The 21,280-nt window shown below is 37.8% G+C and overlaps 1 protein-coding gene across 1 annotated transcript in view; it reads left to right on the top strand.

Annotated features, from left to right (window-relative positions):
- LOC128603793 (astrotactin-2) overlaps positions 1-21,280 on the top strand; it is a 162,422-nt gene that overhangs the window by 14,644 nt on the left and 126,498 nt on the right. Inside the window, exons 3-5 of the mRNA XM_053618483.1 lie at positions 1,953-2,037; positions 2,816-2,890; positions 7,129-7,266. Of these exons, the coding sequence (XP_053474458.1) occupies positions 1,953-2,037; positions 2,816-2,890; positions 7,129-7,266 (298 nt within the window). The remainder of the gene's footprint in view (positions 1-1,952; positions 2,038-2,815; positions 2,891-7,128; positions 7,267-21,280) is intronic.

Below are 21,280 nucleotides of genomic sequence, written 5' to 3'. Positions count from 1 at the left end.
GACGTGATTCGGTAGTGCTGAGGGAGTTTACCGAAACGCTGAAACACGAGAAAACAACGAGAAAGAACCGGGAACCGAACTGAGAAGAAAGTAGAGTATGCGAGAGAGGTGTACGGAGAAAGAACAACAACGTGGTAGATCGAGCGTGTTGTAAAAAGCTTGGTGGAATATCCAGTGTAAATTTGATTCTATTCATATTGCTTCATGAGTGGAACCATGATGAGGAACAGCTGGTGCGTGTTACTGTAGCGATGTAGCAGCAGGGGACGAAACGTTGCACATCCATAGAAATAACACACTCTTTACAAGGTCAAGTAACAAACTGACCTAAAATTCAAAATGTAAATGTTTCAAACACGGGTCCACTGTTTTTACAGGATGTTTTCAATCGTATAAAAAGTCTAAGTAATAAGTTATGGTTACATTTATGGATGAAAATCAATAGCAACGATAACGAATGACACATAAAAGGGGTGTGTTGAGTTAATACCGGGTCTTGGTTGTTGCATATGTCTTAAGCAGAGTTCAGGATAAATTCCTTTTGTTTAAAAATGATCAATAAAATGCTCATAAATGAAATAAAAGTTAAACACATAAACAACGTGTTTCATTAAAAGAAGAAAACAAGCTACAGTACATCAGAGTCATCACGGTGTCTTGATATCCATGTTTATGAATGCTTTAGGATGGATTATATAAGCGGTATAGCCCTAGCTTTACCCAGAAAACATATAAATTGTCAATATTTAACAGTTATACAGCCGATTCAACCAAAAACACTCCAGGGAATTGAAAAAAAAATAAATAAATTGTTTTTGTATTTCACGTTATAACCATTATATTCACATATTGATCTCGAAATGTGAAGGATCTGGAGAGATTCTGTATGGAGGAACGGTCTCCGATCCCTCGCCGTGTATTCTCCAACCTCATCAGGTATTATAGGAGAAGACTCAGAAGCTGTTATCTTGGCAGAGCGATGTAACACAAAGTATTGACTAAAAGGGTGCCAATAATTGTTGCACACCTATATTAAACAAAGATTTTTTTAAATTTTTTTTTTTATAAACCTGTGTTGTGTTTGCAATTGTTTGAGATCCATGACAGCAGAGTATTTTGGTGAAATCCTTTAAACAAAAGATCCAAAGTTTAAACAATAAAGACAAATTTTTCACAGCCTTCTTCGCTCATATTGACCAAGGGTGCCAATATTAACGGAGCGCGCCGCACATACGTAAATAGCTACCAAGTCGATTGTCCTGACGTCCTGTTTTAAGTCAAGACGTAAAACGTAATCATTATAACATATAATTATAACATTGTCAGTAAATATCTATGTAGCTTGACTTAAGAGGTTATGTCGATTTGACGTGTTTATGACTGTTGGGGGGGAAAAAAGTCTTTATAAATGGTACGATGTCTCATCCAGGGTGTGTTAACGTCTTACGAACGGGATCTACGGTGTGTCCCTGACCCGGATAAAGTGCTTACTGTAAAATAAAGATTGCCCGAAAGGTTTACGTCAGTCGTTATGAAGTGCTTATGTAGCTTAGGGAGTTTGTGACTCCCTAACACGAGTGCGTGCGATTGGTTCATTAATGACCAAATGTATGTCCCAGGATTATATTGCAATATATAATCATATTGCAAAATGCAGATGAGACATAGTTATAAAAAAAAATTGAAAACAACGACAATGTATTTGAATGTGTTATAAGCGCTACATAAGTAATACTTATGAACAACACGTATTAGAGTAAATCCAGTCAGTAGGTAATGATTAGTCTTCACTGTGTTTAGAGGTCACGGTGAAGGAGGAAATCTACTTGTAGAGGTTAAAGGAAGTGCACTAAGGGGTGCGTGATGGACAGAGACGGAGTAATGCGCAGGGGAAATATATACCACCGGATAGATAAATGAATATCTGTCACTCTGTCTTTTGTTCTTTCCAGGAGAATGCAGCTGCCTGGACGGTTACTCGCCTGACCCTGAACACGCACACCTCTGCATCCGGACCGACTGGGGACGGAACGAAGGGTAAGGCAGACTGTCACCTTAACACACGGCGAAAAAAAAGATGATAAAAAGCGAGCAGACAGGGAAAGAGACAAGGAAATCAAAAATAAGATACATCACCTTGTGACGGCGAGCACTCGAGCGGCAGGGAGTCGGTGGGAAGAGCGGTGGCACGACGACGCCGTTAATGAGGAAATATAGAATACTCGAGGATTCCCTAAACCGCACCGACGTGAAGGCCAGACATCCCTTTCCGTTTCAAATATTCATAGTAATAAACATGATCACAGCGCTGCGCTGGTGAATCCTCAAAGCTGATTGGTGAGAATTCATTTTCTACCATGTCCTTTCTATTTCGTGAGCAGTTTACAACAGGGACCAGATAATCTCCACCTAATCGTCGATACGGCGACGTGAAGTTCTCTGTACGCAGACGTTTACGTAGCATTTTTGGGGTTGTTTTTTTTTTGGAAGGAGTCTCCAGCGTCAGTGCTTTGTAACAGACGCGGGAAAGCCGTTTTTATGTGCGCTTATAAACGCCAACGCGTAAGTGAGAACAGGAGCGAACTTTTTCTCATGGACGTTCGATAAGATTAAATGTAACTATAAACAGATAAAAAGTATGACTTGCCAGTCTTTATGCACTGTAAAACCGAAGAAGTTCATTTAACTTTAAAAAAATAAATAAATAAATAAAATAATTGAGGAAACTAATTACCTCAAAATTTCATTCCAATTTAAGCCAAACGATCCTGTCCTGTTAATTTATATACGATGATGTGTTCTAAATCTCCCGCAGGCCGTGGCCGTACTCAAACCTGGAGCGAGGTTATGACCTGGTGACGGGAGAACAAGCGCCGGAGAAGATCTTCAGGTGAGCATCTCTACATCTCTACATAAGCTTAGCTAAAAGCTACTTTCCAGTCCCAGATCACAATCCCGCAGGCTCCGGAGATCAGAAAGGGAGTCAAACACAACCAGACTAACCCCCCAGGAGATGTCCTTTCCCAGGGCTCCTTCAGGAGTTCTTACTGTAGGGGTTCATAAGAACCACAAGCTCCAAATGAGAAACTTTCCAGGTAGTTACTGTAATTAATGTTCATAACATTCTTACTGTCATTTTTTAAATCTGATGAATATATATATATATATATATATATATATATATATTTTTTTTTTTTTCTTACAAAATTCATTAAAAGATTCTTTAACAGTTTTTAAAGCATATCTAATAATAATAATAATAATAATAATAATAATAATAATAATAATAATATCAATATTAATAATAATAATAATAATAATAATAATAATAACAATAATAATAACAACACTAATAATATTAATATTATTATTAACAATACCAATAATAATAATAATAATAATAATAATAATAATAATAATAATAATAATACCAGTAATAATAATAGTTATTATTATAATTATTAGTAGAATAATAATAATGATAATAATAATAATAATAATAATAATAATAATAATAATAATAATCATAATACCAGTAATAATAATAGTTATTATTATTATTATTATTAGAATAATAATGATAATAATGATAATAATAATAATAATACCAGTAATAATAATAGTTATTATTATTATTATTATTATTAGAATAATAATAATGATAATAATAATAATAATAATAATAATAATAATAATAATAATAATAATAAATAATGAGATAAAAGTGAATATTAATAGAACATGAATATGGCTATAAAGTTCAATGCATTTTTATTAGTTATTATTACATATATTTGTGTATATTTTATGTTTTATACCTTATATGAATGTGTTTATTATAAATATGAAATTAGTACCATATTCAATTAATTTAATTTCATATTTAGATTTTTTTTTTCTTTTTATCGGTCTAAGCATCTTAAAGACCTCTTTATAGTGATTACAGCATTTGTAGTTTGTTAATTAATTTATTCATCGAATAAGTATTTGCAAAAAATAAAAATAAAAGATGATAAAAGCTGTAACTCATGGAAAAATGTTAATTTCCACACATTAATTTTGATCACCGCTGATTGCACTCGCTACAGTCATTAAGGCTAGCAACGATCATTTCCTCCCTCTACAATTAGCAGTGCGTGACATTTTGATTAGCAGAGCCACAATATAAAGCCGTAGCTCTCAAAACATTCAATCAGATTCCACCCTGGTGATTTTTCACTCCTTTCCCCAAGACAAAAATGGAGTGCTTTGAATTTATTTAGCTCTCATCGTACTTACCGGGATGTCATCGCTCTGTGCTGGCTGACGACACGCTGGTTTAATGCACTCGCTCGGTGCTGATTGATAGTGAGGAGAAAGAGCCAATCGATGGGCTCTCCAGTGTCAGCTGATGAGCGAGAGCGGTGCCCGCGTCACCTGCGTCTTATTTACGAGCGTGAGCGCGCATCGATCTGATGTGATTCACCGTGTTCGTTTCCATATCTGAGGTCAGGGACGCAGCCGTAGTGCTCAGTGGCCGAGTTTCACGGGAACCGATGCGGACGATTGATTGGTGCTCAGGAAACCGTGCAACCGTACAGATGATGCAACTGTCACTCGTGTTCTGTCTCAGTCAGACGCGATGTACGATGTTTACCTAATACGGCAGTCACGTCGAACTTTAATTCCGACTCAGGATTATATCTAATCCGTCATTTAATCCACGGCTTTAGTTTGACACAAAAATCAGTTTTAAACAAATCCCGGATTGAAATATATCAGGATTAAAGCTAATCTAGGTTTACTGTAACACTAAAGTCAGGGTTAAGTAATTGTCTAAATGCTATTTTGATTGTTTTACAAGGATTTATGTTTGGATCGACTTTGGATTAAAGGGTACGCTTTAAATGAGCGTCTAGTAGCAGTGCACGTAGTATATCGCCAGTATATGCGTTCCTACTTCAGCAGTCCGAGTGAATAGTAAATTATGATTAATTACTGCAAATTCGATTCGGTTTAACAATGCGGCACAACACTTAGAACTTATAACAAGACTTATGGAACAGCACTTGATCCAGCACATGCTATTATTTTGCACTATGAAGAGACACGCCTCTATTTTACGTGCTTACCTCCGGCACGTCTTCCAGTATACAGTGCTTAAGTCTGTAGTTCTGCTGAGCTATGAATACCAGTATGCGCTTGCAATTTCCCTTAAGACCCCGTAAGACGACTCCGAATACAGCCCTTTGAACTAATTGCCGTTTTCAAATACAGGAAAGCGTCACAGTTTCAAAGACTGCTTTGTAAAAGAAAAAAAAAAGTCATGTAAAAACAAGCACTTAATATTCCTCGTGGAATGTCAGCAAGTTAATGATCCTTTCACTGGAAACAACATTAAGCTCTTTATCAAGAGTGTCATTGAGTCCAGTACGCTGAACTGCAATGCATGTAAACACCGAGCGAACAGCAGCCGGCCGCGCGGTTACCGCCTGCGCTACGGGGTTAGACGAGGACAGAGCGAATACCTCGGAGGAGACTTGCTGATCTTTCAACAAACAAGATAAGCCAGATCCACTGGAGAACCGAAGATATCAGAAAACGGCAGAGTTAGGGGAAGAAACCGCTCCATTTTCGGCTGTGTTTATTGAGTAAAAGGCACTTCATCGGGCTCATTTGCATACTGCAGCTTAGCAACATTACAAAGGCCAATATTATTACAAAAAAAGGATTGACATTGCACTATACTATTGTGGGGGCAATATGTAATTACCTTATAGGCAGGTTATTACATAATGGCTCTGATGCCGAGGTCCAAATGCAATAAAGCCTTGAAATATAATAACTTGTATTACATTAATGGCAGCTTATTACATAATGGACTCAGTGCAGAGGTCTAGCATATAATGCGGCCTAAAATGAAATAATTTCTTTCTAGAAGCACTTGCGTATGAGGTTGTTGTTACTTTATCAGACATGACGCTTGACATGGTTTATTTGAGTGTTATTTTATTACAGTCGTACGTGATATTGTTTCCCACATTTCTGTAGTGGAACTGAGATGGATTTCACTGGGATTATGTGTCAAGAATCTGTGGCGAGTAGCCCGTCGAAGTGGAGGAAAAAGGAATGCCGTTAGAAGTCATGTGATTAGTCGAATGGACCAAGGAGCTACCAAAACAAGTATCACTCGGTGCTTAGTAATAAAAAAATAAATAAATATCCTAATACTGTTCCACATAAATGAACGATCATTTTCATAATCGATTAATCGTGACAACTGCGACCAAGGAAGACTGTCCACCAAAAGGAGGGGATTAGTCAGGGTTTTAATCAGAGAAGCAACCAAAAGGCTCAGTGTAACTCAAGTGTAAAATGATGCTCCCACCAGCATGCTTCACAGTGGGAATGATGAGCAGTGGTGGGTTTCTTTGTTCCTTTCCACGTTTGTCTCCGACATGCCTTTCTCCAAGCAGGATTTCATACAGCTCTCAACTCTTCCATGAAGCCCAGGTTGGATGAATATCTAGGCTATGGATGTTCTTGGAAGAGCTTTTCCCATTGGAGTGGTGGATCTGACTCGAAAATCTCCCATAGGCTTTCAACTGGGCTGAGATCTGGAGGCTATAAAGGTCATAGCGTATGATTTACATCACTTCCATCTTCATCATTTTCAGCCCTTGTGTCTTTTTGGTCGGTGTGGAGTCATCCCGGAAGAGACCACGCCTAGATCGGCATAGAATCGTTTCGTCGTAAGATTAAGTCGGACGACTTTCTATTGGTTTGCAGTGACGGTTCTGTCACAAGTGGAGCTAAAAGATTAAAAAAATAAATAAATAAAAAATGCCAGAAAAAGCAAATAACTGCCACAACAGAGAAACCATTTTTATCCACCGTTAGGTATATTTATAACCGTCTGCACTCTCACACTTCCACATGAGACCATTTTTCTTAATATTCTTTTAATTATGCTATTAAACCAGATTTACAATAATCAAACCTGGCTTCTGTTATATGACTTTATGGATAAAAAAGCAGCTGTGTGGATAACATGGGGTAGTTGCCATTCCCAGCATGCTCTCTGGCTGCCTGTGTTCATGGCTGACTCCCAGAATGCTGTCTGATTGCCTGTATTATTGCCATGTGCAGGTCCTCTTACAGTCTGGGCCAAGGCCTTTGGCTGCCCGTCAGCAAGAGCTTTGTGGTGCCACCAGTCGAGCTGTCAATCAACCCTGTCGCCAGCTGCAAGACCGATGTACTCGTCACCGAAGACCCCGGGGACATCCGGTAAGTGTGTGTGTGTGTGTATACTATATGTGTATCCAAGCTGATTGGGTATCTCAGACACCTAAACCAGGACGGTTAATACTTAATGTTCTGTTTGGGTCGAAACAATCTGTTTTTCAATTTTACTTAAAGTGGAATACGACGCCTGGTTCATACTGTGATGGCAAATTACATAGCAGAACCGATTTTCTGTCCGTTATTCATTCACCTCTTAGCCAAGACATGTGATCAAGTCCGACCAAGACAAAATCAAGACAAAATAAAGGTGGTGTGATTTTTAAAGAAGTACGATTCATAGCAACAATATGTTTAATGTTCAGTCAGTAACATAACTTATTTCTTTGCCTTTATAACTGCAACCAGTGTCTTTTTTTTTTTTTTAATAGATTTTGCATTCTCTCAGATTCTGTAATAACATTTCATTTGTTCTGTGTAATATATTTAAATATCCTTATTCGATAGCCTTTAATTCTATCTTAGCAAGTGAAGATATGTTGAATAGAAGGAAAAGTGAAAATGAGAATATTTCTCATTATGAGGTTATTATTATACTGGACAACGAAAATAAGACCGTTAAGCCTATTTCCAGACGTATTTGCAAATTTGGTGCTTTTGTTCTCTTATTTGACGGGCAGATCATAATGATTAAAAAGTAAGCCAAATTATTTGTCAATAGGGTAAAATGTTTTATGTTTAATGTTAAATTACTGGATACGTCTAGAAGTAGGCTTAGTAATCTTAGATTTATTTACAAACAAGCTAATAAAGAGAATATAGAACACACAAATATATCACATCTTAAAGCGAATGGAAAGTCATGCATGCAATTTTCCCGTTTTAACCCAGAAGTACCAAAATGGGTGTGAATTGGTGTGTGAATTTTTGTTTCATTTCAAACATGCCGTTATAGGAAAATAATCAACGATGGGATAGTGTGACGATATGCACATCCAACCATCCATCCATCCATCTATCCATCCAACCATCCATCCATCCATCCACCTATCCATTATACACTGATATGCACATCATCCATACATCCATCCAACCATCCATTATACAGTGATATGCACATCCATCCATCCATCCATCCATCTATCCATCCAACCATCCATCCATCTATCCATTATACACTGATATGCACATCATCCATCCATCCATCCAACCATCCATTATACATTGATATGCACATCCAACCATACATCCATCCATCTATCCATCCAACCATCCATCCATCTATCCATTATACACTGATATGCACATCATCCATCCATCCATCCAACCATCCATTATACAGTGATATGCACATCCATCCATACATCTATCCATCCATCCATCCAACCATCCATTATACATTGATATGCACATCCATCCATCCATCCATCCATCTATCCATTATACACTGATATGCACATCATCCATCCATCCAACCATCCATTATACATTGATATGCACATCCATCCATCCATCCATCTATCCATTATACACTGATATGTACATCATCCATCCATCCAACCATCTATCCATTATACACTGATATGCACATCATCCATCCATCCATCCATCTATCCATTATACATTGATATGCACATCCATCCATCCATCCATCCATCCATCCATCCAACCATCCATTATACATTGATATGCACATTCATCCATCCATCCATCCATCCATTCAACCATCCATTATACACTGATATGCACATCATTAGTTACTGCTACCACCCTGAAGTGTTTTATTTCTCTTACATGATAGCAATTTGCCTTTTTTAAATTTATTAAAGAGACCGTTTTACTTTTCTTTTTTTTTTTTCTTCTTTTTTCTTTTTTTTTTTTATTTAGAGCTATATTTAATGTTGTGGAATGTCTTTAAAGCAAATTAGTCCCTTTGCGCACTTACATTACAGCAGCTGTAAACAGTCATTCCTTCACCAGCCTTGTTTAAATTGTTAATGCAGAATATACGAACAAGAGCATTCATTTTAAACCTGGGATTTCCAACCGTCGCTCTTACGGAAAGATTTAAACACCTTCTGACCAATCAGAATTCAACATTTTTTTTTTTTAATACAGCCTAGTTTCCTTGCAGTTCATTGTGGGGGAAAAAGAAAAGAAAAAAAACAACAACACAGCTTTAAAAAAAAAAACCACAACAACAAAAAAAAAAACGGACTATTATTTTTTCTCTGCCGGTAAAAAGCGTTTAACCTACGCAGTTCCTGAAGGCGAAGTGTTCTCGGTGTCACTGCCTTCCACCTCTTCATTTCTTAAATGTTAAATGATCAGCTCCGTTGCTGCCGTTTACACCAACACCCTGCAGTAAAAGTAGCTTTTTATTGTTATTATTTTTGAAGTGAGCAGTTTTACCGGAATGTTCGGTGCCTTTACAGTGTCAGCATTAACACTGATGCGGTTCGATCACGAGTGCTCAGACTTATCGGAGATATTAAATCACACCCTGCACATGGTTTATTTTATATATCCATTTATCGGGTTGTAAATCTGAGCTTAAAAGCCTGTCAGCTGAGGAATTATATACTAAAGAGATGCGAGTCCATTATCAGAGGTAATTTAAGTTGCAGTAATACAGTCCTGGCCAAAAGTAAGTAATTCACTAGTTTACGAGTTTGCTTAGAGATTAATAACTGTTCATTCATTCATTTCAAACGCTTCACACGAACAGTGAATTGGAAATATATTCGTTTATGCAACAGCGCTGTTGAATTCTCAAATCTGATCGGTCAGAAGGTGCTGTTATTTAACATTTATGGAAGGAGTCTCCGGTGTCGGTGCTTTATACCATTCAGAATACAGGAGTTTACAATTTGCAGTTTCTCTCTAAGATGATAATAAGGTACACAATTTTTGTATTATCTGCAAAAGAGAGGGAAAATGACGCTGGTGATGGAAGGACTTTTTTTTTTTTTATAGCTGCTATAACATACTACTACTACTAATAATAATAATAAGTAAGTAATAACATGAACTAGTTTCGCAGACATTCTCTGCATTATCAGGTATAAATGGACACAAAAGTATGATGTGTCCATATTTAAATAATGAAAATTGTTAGTGTTGATAAAATACTGTGTACGGAATAAAAAACGCTCCATTGTGACGGGGAAAAAAAAAAAAGGCGGTATTTTTTAATGGAAAAATTAAAGAAAAAAACAGCTTCATGGATGTGTAAAAAAATGTCAAAGAAAGAATGAATAATGAATGGATGGATGGACGGATGGACATATATCAGTGTATAATGGATAGATGGATGGATGGACGGATGGACGGATGGTAGAACATATATTAGTGTATATAAGATATAATATTCTATATAAAATGAAAAGAAGGATATGTATAAATGTTTGATGGATGGATGGTTGGATGGATGGATGGATGTGCATATCAGTGTATAATGGATAGATGGTTGGATGGATGGATGGATGTGCATATCAGTGTATAATGGATGGATGGATGGTAGAACATATATTAGTGTATATAAGATATAATATGTCTATATAAAATAAATGGATGGATAGGCATAAATGTATGATGAATGGATGGATTTACATACCAGTATAAAATGGATGGATGGATGGATGGTTGGATGGATAGATTGATGGATGGATGTACATATTAGTGTATAATGGTTGGTTGGATGGATGGATGTACATATCACTGTATAATGGTTGGTTGGATGGATGGATGGATGTACATACATATCAGTGTATAATGGATAGATGGGTGGTTGGATGGATGGATGGATGGATGGATGGATGTACATATCAGTGTATAATGGATAGATGGATGGTTGGATGGATGGATGGATGGATGGATGGACAGATGAATCAATGGCCATATATCAGTGTATAATGGATGGATAGATGGATGGATCAATGGCCATATATCAGTGTATAATGGATGGATGGATGGATGGATGGACAGATGGATCAATGGCCATATATCAGTGTATAATGGATAGATGGATGGTTGGATGGATGAATGGATGGATGGATGGATGTGCAGATCAGTGTATAATGGATAGATGGATGGATGGACAGATGGATCAGTGGCCATATATCAGTGTATAATGGATAGATGGATGAATGGATGGATGGATGGATGTGCAGATCGGTGTATAATGGATAGATGGATGGATGGACAGATGGATCAATGGCCATATATCCGTGTATAATGGATAGATGGATGGATGGATGGATGGACGGATGGATCAATGGCCGTATATCAGTGTATAATCAAAAGACCAATAAGGTCTACCTGGAAAACTGTAGATTTCCGTAATGATTTGTGTTTGAGTGTGCAATGTGTGCCGATGTTTAATCACAGAGAAATCAGGCCCCGATTTATGGGACGCGATTCAGAATGAACACAAACGATCAGCAGATTGAGTCATTTAAGATTACTTCCATTTTCTCCCAGGAAGAACAGTGTAATTAGATTTTTTCCCTCCTGTGAATATTTATCTCCCTATTTCACATTTTGTTGCCTGTTCCCCACTCTTTAATACAGTGGAATTAACACTAATGGTATTTATCATTAGTAAAATGTTCCTGGTGTGAGCGCACTCAAACTCTGCTGCGTATCTGCTCTTGGTCCTCAGAAAGCTGACGTGGTGAATGATTTATTAGGTGTAATTAGTAACATCATCGTAGGAACAAAATAACTAATGCAAGAACATTAATGACGGAAAGACACGTTGGAATAGTGGTTTCAGAGGAACACATTAAATCAGTTTAATGTATTTGGGTAATAATTAATGCTGTGCAACACGGGAAACGTCTGTCAGATCACAGCGCTCAATAAATGATGAAGACTTTTAATTATGCTAATAATATGCATGAGGAAGACTCATAAGGCAAAGGCTGCTTACTGGAGTAGACATGCTGATTTAAAAACAGATATACACGTGGACGTGCTCACACAGAATACATGCGCACAGATACACTTCTGTTAGAAAGATATAAACCATATCTGTCAATCTAAAACGCTGACCATCTGCATGACCTGAAGGATGACCTGTGTAAAAAATGTTAAAGAAAGAATGAATAATGAATGAATGGATGGACGGATGGACATATATCTGTGTATAATGTATAGATGGATGGATGGTTGGACGGATGGAAATACATATATTGGTGTATGTAAGATATAATATGTCTATATAAAATGAATGGATGGATAGGCATAGATGTATGATGGATGGATGGATAGATGTACATATCAGTGTATAATGGATAGATAGATAGATGGATGGATGGATGGATGGATGGATGGATTGACAGATAGATGAATGGCCATATATCAGTGTATAATGTATAGATGTGTGGATGGTAATTCCTATATTAGTGTATATTAGATATAATATGTTTATATAAGATGGATGGATGGATGGATTGGTGGACAGATGGGTGGATGGATAGGCATAAATGTATAATGGATGGATGGATGGATGGAAGGGCATATGTTTGTGTATATTAAATATAATACGTCTATATAAGATGAATGGATTGATAGATGGTTGGATGGATGGATGGACATATACCAGTGTATAATGGATAGATGGATGGGTGGATGAAAGGATATATATGAGTGTATATTTGATATAATATGCCTATTTAAGGTAGGTGGATGGATGGATAGACATAAATGTACAATGGATGGATGGATGGATGGATATATATGAGTGTATATTAGATATAATATGTATGTATGTATAGATGGATGGATGGATGGATGGACAGACATAAATGTATAATGGATGGATGGATATATATGAGTGTATATTAGATATAATATGTCTATATAAGATGGATGGATGGATGGATGGATAGGCATGAATGTATAATGGACGGATGGTTGGATGGATGGATATATATGAGTGTATATTAGATATCATATGTCTATATAAGATGGATGGATGGATGGATAGGCATGAATGTATAATGGACGGATGGTTGGATGGATGGATATATATGAGTGTATATTAGATATAATATGTATGTATGTATAGATGGATGGATGGATGGATAGACATAAATGTATAATGGATGGATGGATATATATGAGTGTATATTAGATATAATATGTCTATATAAGATGGATGGATGGATGGATAGGCATAAATGTATAATGGATGGATGGTTGGATGGATGGATATATATGAGTGTATATTAGATATCATATGTCTATATAAGATGGATGGATGGTTGGATGGATGGATGGATAGGCATGAATGTATAATGGATGGATGGACTTAATTGTAGATGGATAGGATGCATAATGGAAAAAAGCGGTTGCTGTGATGTGCTTCAACACGGGTAAAGCCATAGTTGCTTGGTCTTTAATTTGCGCCCGTGACTAACGAGACACTGATAATTAAATCTTACTCAGATGACAATTCTCCTTACTTAGGGGGACAAATCCACGTATTAAAGGCTAAACACTGAGGTGTTCATTAAACCATTTATACTTCTACACCTGCTAAACTTTGTTCATTTCCACTCCATTTAATCACCCTGCTAAAGCCTTGGCATTTAAAAGACAGAAGTTAATCGATTGGGCTGTTCACAGAAACATCTCCAGAACAATACAAAATTAAAATGAACATTAGTGGCGTGAAGGCGTAAGCTGAAGCTGAATCTACAAAGAAGTCTCGCTTGTTCACGGATTTGTTTTGTTTGATATTCGGTGTATCCATAAGATTATAAAATATTTATCAGCTGTAGAGATCTCGTTAGATCTCTCGGTCCCTGTCTGGACAAAAAAGAAAGCAAGTCTTACTATAGCTGACACTCAGTAGATGGATTTGAAGAGAATACGGTTCAGATACAGCGTTTTTAGCAGTTCAGACATGTCCTGGGTGAAATGTCAGATCTGTGTGAGCGTTTGCTGTCTCTGTTCATTCCGGATCTCTGTGAAGTACGGTGGTCTGATCAATACTCCCATACGGAGCAAGCTACACATGCAGGTAGTGTTTTGACTTTGTGCTAGCGTTATGACTAGTTCTACTTAAACCTGCTGCTAAGATAAGGACGTCGAATTTCACCCGCAACCTAACTGCATTTTGTGTTTCATTTGTTTGTTGTTCAAACCTGCTTTATCGGCCTGCATTTTCTATGCATCGATCTTTTTTAGGCTTAAAATGAAACGCTTGTCTTTAACGGAGTTGGTTTAGACACGATTGCTAAACCTGCTGAAAAAGTTTGGAGGTGTGATAATATTTTAGTAATCAGAATGGATCGAAAAGAAATTCAACTTAAGCAGCTGTGCAGCGCGATTCAATATAGAGAACATTTCTATATAAATATTGACTTTTGTTTTTAACTTAAATTGCCATTTCTGAACACAACCACCTGAGACAAATATTGTATTTGGATTTAGCAATTTATTGGCAATAGATACATGCTCATTTTCAGACTATACATACCGCCAGCATACCTCTAGCAATAAATCTGTGCATCCATGTGTATATTAGATGGCTGGATGGATGGATGGATGGATGGATGGATGAACAGGCATTAGGGTATATTGGGTGGAAAGATGGATGAACAGGCATTGGGGTATATTGGGTGGAAAGATGGATGAACAGGCATTGGGGTATATTGGGTGAACAGATGGCCAGTCAGTGGTATATATTGGATGGATGGATGGATGGATAGATGGATGGATGGATGGATGGACAGTCATCACCATATATTTGATGGATAGGTGAATGGACATATGTCAGTGTATACTAGATGGATGGAAAGATGGAAGGAGATACGTCAGTGTATAATGGATGGATGGATGGATGGACAGACAATGTTTCTTGGACAGACCAATGGATGGACAAACATCAGTGTATATTGGATGGATAGATGGATGGACGGATGAATGGTGGACAATTATCAGTGTATGATTGATGGATGGACGGATGGATGGATGGATGAACAGGCATTGGAGTATATTGGGTAGACAGATGGCCAGTCAGTGGTATATATTGGATGGATGGATGGATAGATGGTTCGATGGATGGACAGTCATCACCATATATTTGATGGATAGGTGAATGGACATATGTCAGTGTATACTAGATGGATGGAGAGATGGAAGGAGATATGTCAGTGTATAATGGATGGATGGATGGATGGATGGATGGATGGACAGACAATGTTTTTTGGGCAGATCAATGGATGGACAGACATCAGTGTATATATGATGAATGGATGGATGGATGGATGGACAGATGTCAGTGAATAGTGAATTAATGGATGATAGATGGGTGGACAAACAACAGTATATATAACCTGGATGGATGGACAGATGGATGGATGGATATATGTAACATAATTATTCTATTATATCTCTTCTATTATGTTTATTTTATTAAACCATTACTGTATGATGCAAATTTCACACCTGTACATCATTCAATCTGCCTGTTATAAAATGACCTTTATTTTTACTCAGTGTCTTGAGTCGCTTTTCGGCAGCTCAAGGTGATACACACAGTCCAAGCTCATGTTTGTTCAGACGTGTTCAGATTGCACAGGTTATTACCTCTGTGGTTAGTCCACTACCTCGGGAGTGGCGCCAGGCCAATGTTTAGCCAAACTGAATCTCAACAAACCTCCCCAACTGAAATCACCCCATAAACCCAGTCCAATCGATGGCTTTCCAGGCGTCTCCAGCTGTGTTCAAAGCCCATTGTTCTATCAATATGGTAGTGCCAATAAGTTCTGGGGGAGCGTGACAGCCCTGCTGGTTTGATGAATCATCCGCTCAACCTGCTCGGGCTGCTCAATGTCACAAAAATCTATACAGCAAACCTTTCCATCATCTGTATTTAATACGGAGCCACCTCCTGTCACGTCACACATTTCCCACAGGAAACGAGTAATGTTTTTGCTTTGGTCTCAGTCGTCATTAATGTTAGATATCTCAATTAAAGGCTGTAGGGCAGAGCGAAGCCCGTCCACAGCCGGAATGCATGATGATGCTCAGCCTGTTTGTGAAGCAAGCCCACGGTCACATCCATCAACTTCACAGCAACTCTGACCAATTATAAGTTTGGTAATCATGCTCAAGCTCGACGGCGCCTTCCGACCGAGGTGATTTATCGTTCCAAGAAGCAGGAAGAAAAAGAGAACGTATGTAAAATGGGAAATTAATAATAGCAGATTAATGTCACTTCCTGCATCCAACTTTATTCTGCATGACTGCTTTGTGCCAGTGCAGGATTTTGCATGGACACTAATTACTGAGAGGTAATACAGATTAGCACTGGGTGACTACGGCTCTGATAAGATGGCATTTGGGTGCACGGGGGGTTCTCTGCCTCATTTTGGATTTATAATTCAGCTCTGATAAGGGACTGGCTGAGTGAGATAATGGATTGCAAAAGCTATTAGTCTCTGTCATCTTTCCATAAGCCCAAGGGTAAAGATGGCTGAACTTTGGACACATTGATACCAATTTTTTTTTTTTTTTTCAATTTTACACGTATACATTATGCGGAACTATAGGAATAGTCGAAAGTTTATATTGCCGTAGGATGTTTGTCGGTTAATTAGGTGGCTAAATATGTCAGACACACAGGTTTTCATTAATCAGCATGAAAAATGTTTCACCCCCCCCCCGCCCAACACACACACACACACACACGCACACATATTGTATAGCTTATGCACATTCATATGTCTCCGTCTTTTTTTAGTACAACCATCTGTGAATATGAATAGTTTGCATTGCGCAACCTACCTGGATCTACGTTCCTCCCTTCTGTTTTCTCGCCAAGTTCCTGAGTCATTTGTCAGTGTTTTGTGTCGCCTGGCGAGCTCGGGCTGAGACCCAAAAAGCTTTGCGTTACTCTAGCGGGTGCCCACGGAATGAGGAAAAGGTCACCGGGGAGGAGAAAATAGTGAAATTTATGGTGTTGTGGAGGTTTGGGAGGGCATCAGAGAGCTGCTGCTTTATGTGAGGTGCCTGAAGTGTGAAATGGGACCGGCGAATGTTGGACATGACAGGTGTAGAGGCAGACATATGAGTAATGCCGCCTTTATTCACTTTATGGCAAAGGGAGCTGGGAGTTGACAGGGATCTTAGGGGAAGACACACATATTTTCAGCTGTGTGTGTGTGCGTGTGTGTGTGTGTGGGTCCACAGCAAGGTATGTAACTCGTCGGAGAAAATGCGCACCAGTTATGTATTAACAATGTCGTATGCAGCTTATTTGATAATTGGGTACATATTTTTCTGTAAATATTTATGTAGTCATGCGCATATGCTGTCAATCAACTGTAGTACTAAGCGTGTTCATGGCACAGCTGATTCACATTCAACGACACCCACAAAACTCCATAAAAGGCAACGCTCACAGAGAGCTCAAAATGACCAAATGACCGACTAAACACTCTCTGAGCTCAGCAATTCTAGTAATACAGCTCAGCCAGTGCAGAGAACATCTACTATAGATACATACTGACTCTTCCTCCTTTTATAGGGTTTAGTATTAATTTCTCTGTCTATTACTGGTATATTCTGGATTAATTAAATAGCTAGCAATCGAGGTTCACTTTAGTGAATCTCCTTCTGTCTAAACGTACACAAACTCAGAAAGCTAAGCGTAAGATCCAACATCTTTCCCAATTCACTTACGAGTTTACGATTTAACGATAAACTTGTTCGCGTCCCGCTTGGTCCGCATCCGTGACGATTCTATATTCGGAGACTTTCACCCGGACGTCGTTCTTTGTAAATGTTCTAAATGATTCCAAACCCCAGTGTTATTGATGACGGTAACCAAACCTCAAGCTTTCGTACAAAGCGTCGAAGGTGTGATCATCCCGACGACGTACACTTAACGAACCGCAAACAAACCAGCTTTATTAAATCTAAAACAATCGTCGTCGCCAAATGTCTTAGATCATTCTGATCTAAGACGCATTTGCCCTATCATATATCATTAACAGAGCTCCTCAAAGCTGACAGCCTGATTGCCTTTTGTGTGTTAAACGCACTTACATAGACGGTATTATATTTCTGAAATGGAGCCTTGTCTGAACAAAAGCAGCTACAAATTATGATGGAGAAGTAATTGCCTGGCTGGCAACCAACCAACGAAAATACAGAGGGATCGATTGCTCTAATTCCATTTCGCCATCCTGCCCCCATTTCCAAAATCCCCCTTTCAAGTGGTACCTGATGGATTGCGAAGGATAAGAAATCACATGCGGTAATTTCATAAAGCACTCTGCCGAACCCGTACGTTCCGCTGAATAGATTTGTGTTCATTGTGTTAGCAGGAAGCAAAGAAAACTATTAAATAGAAATACAAGGATGTATATTTGTATTACAGCGCGAATTCATGTACTGCGCCACGCCGCGTTGCAGTGCTAGATGGAGAATATCTTCCTTCCATCGTCGCAGGGATTGGACCAACGCAATCGTGTCCTTGATAAGGAACTCATGGTTGTTAGAAATGACGGAGAGAAGGCTAGAAAACTCTAGATGGTCATGAAGTAGACATCTTTGTGTTGATTTTCTTTCACGACCCACTGAAGAGGATACGCGAAAGCGGTTCGGTGTATAGATATGCGGAAAGATCTAGACATTGAGATGGTTGTACTTGAAATAAGTCCCAAAATAATAATAAATAAATAAATAAATAACGGGCAACGCTTTCCATAAAGTGCATAATCATAAATAATTATAACTGTGCTTGTAATTCCTTGTAAGTTGGTAACAATTCCTTTTAAGTATTTTGTATGAATTCTAATAAAGTCTAGATTATGTCTAAAGTCTAATAAACACGCACACACTGAAATAGTTCATATTCACCATTCCTTGAACCACATCGCTGTAGATCGTTTTCACCAAGATGGAACCAAAAGTCTGAAGAAAAAAAAAAAACCCTGAATGCTGAACAATTCAGCGAAAATATGAATGAATTAATAAACACCGCGACCTTTAAAGGAGACCACTGGAGAATACGGAGAATCCAAAGGAAGTGGAATGAATAGTAGCTCGTTAAAGCTGTAATATTTCCATTGAGAGGCAGCGAGGGCAAGTGGTGTGTTTTTATAACTTGTCCTTGTTAATGCAGAGTGCACGTTCTGATAACTCAATTATATTTCAAGTTTAAGTAGTAATTCATTTCTGTGAGTGCACTGAGAGACCCCTGCGCCATGCTTTTACAATCAACGTTGGGGGAATTATCCGCGTTCCATACGGAGACACTAAATCCAAAGAATGTCCACATCATTTTAGAAGGTTTTTTTTTTTTTTTTTTTTGTGTGTGTGTGTGTGTGTGTGTGTGTGTGTGTGTGTGTGTGTGTGTCTAAAAGTAATTTAGAAATATTCCAGCAAATTTTGTCTCATGCTCTTATAGGAAAGTATTCAACAATGAAATGCTACCAATTATTCATAGAAGTGCACATTCCGAAGTGTTTTATCTCTCTTATACAGCAGCAGCAACAACAAAAATGATCATTATTAAGCTTAGAGTATGCAAAGTTCCACCACCCTGCTGAAAAGAAAAGAAAAAAAAAAAATCAATAATGATTTTCACTACAAATACCATTACAATCCATCAGCTAACTATTAAAACCATTACCATGACTGGTCCTTAATGGTATCCACTAGACATAACATGCCACCAATAGAAGGCAACAAATTACCAGTAGAGACCCACAGGTATCCTTACAGTCTCCTTTGAAACTAATACAATTCCCATTATACTCATTTAAACCGTTACAATGTCTATGAGGGATTGTATTGTTTGGTTTTGGTTTGTTTGTTTGTTTTCAGTAGGTTATCCAAGTCCGCGTTAATGTTACTATAGAAACGACAGCACTTTCTGACCAGTCAGATGCGAGATAACACGATCACTACGTATTTGTTAGCTTAGCTTGTTTGATTAACACTAGCTTTGGTTGTAGTTCTGGTTTTCTAGTTTTAGCACCACAGGCCTGTTAGCTTAGCTCACATGGTTAGCTCCAGTGTTCTTGTTTACCACCACGGCATTCTTTAGCTTAGCTCATGGGTTTATTTCCACGGCTATCATTTCAGTTAGCCACGCACGTCTTCTTAGCTTAGCTCTGGGTTATTGGGTATTTAAATACCCGTTATTTTATTTTATTTTTTCTCTGAATATCCTGCTGCTGAATGTTTTTTTTTATTATTTTTTATTTATGTATGTTATACACCTCCAGGAGCGGAGTGCTCATTTCCTTTTAAAATATGCTTCCGAAAATGTGCCTAATCATCAGTGCATGTCTTACATTTCCTTACATAAACACATAAATCTTATTAAGATGTGAACATCCCATACTCCGAGGTAACGTCCCACCCAGTGACACAATTGCAGGAATACATCATGATTAGTGTTTCTCATTTGCAAGACTTGCTTAGCTGGGCTTTTTGAGAGCACGCTAGGTCATTAGTCTTCTTCCGACAAGGACAATCAGTCAGTCGTGTCCTGATTTGTGCTTGATTTTTTTTTTCCTGCTTACCACGAATAACTTGTACCGAATCGCTTGTGCACAATTTGACCATACTTCCTGTTCATTACGCATGGTGTCACATCAACGTCGGATATCGACACATTCACCCTTTTGTGACATAAAACCGCCACTGATGGTTTATATTATTTGTGTTTAAGATGATACACTCATTTAAAAAAAAAATTTTTAAAAATGCTGAAATGCTTTAAAGTAGTGGCAGATGTCCACATTTCTGGCAGAATATTTTATAATGAACCGAAGCCAGGCACTTAAACACACACACACACACACACACACACACACACACACACACACACACACACACACACACACACACACACTGAAGAGCTGAAGAGAAATCTAGGACACATACAAAAGTCTCATTACAAATGGTTCACAAATGAGTACATTTATATATATATATATATATATATATATATATATATATATATATATATATATATATATATATATATATATAAAACTCAGAAAAAGAAAAGAAAATATTGCATGTT

Source organism: Ictalurus furcatus, chromosome 28 (genome assembly GCF_023375685.1).
Source record: "Ictalurus furcatus strain D&B chromosome 28, Billie_1.0, whole genome shotgun sequence".
In the NCBI taxonomy this organism is placed as follows: Eukaryota; Metazoa; Chordata; class Actinopteri; order Siluriformes; family Ictaluridae; genus Ictalurus; species Ictalurus furcatus.
This window is presented reverse-complemented; position numbering and strand designations above follow the sequence as displayed.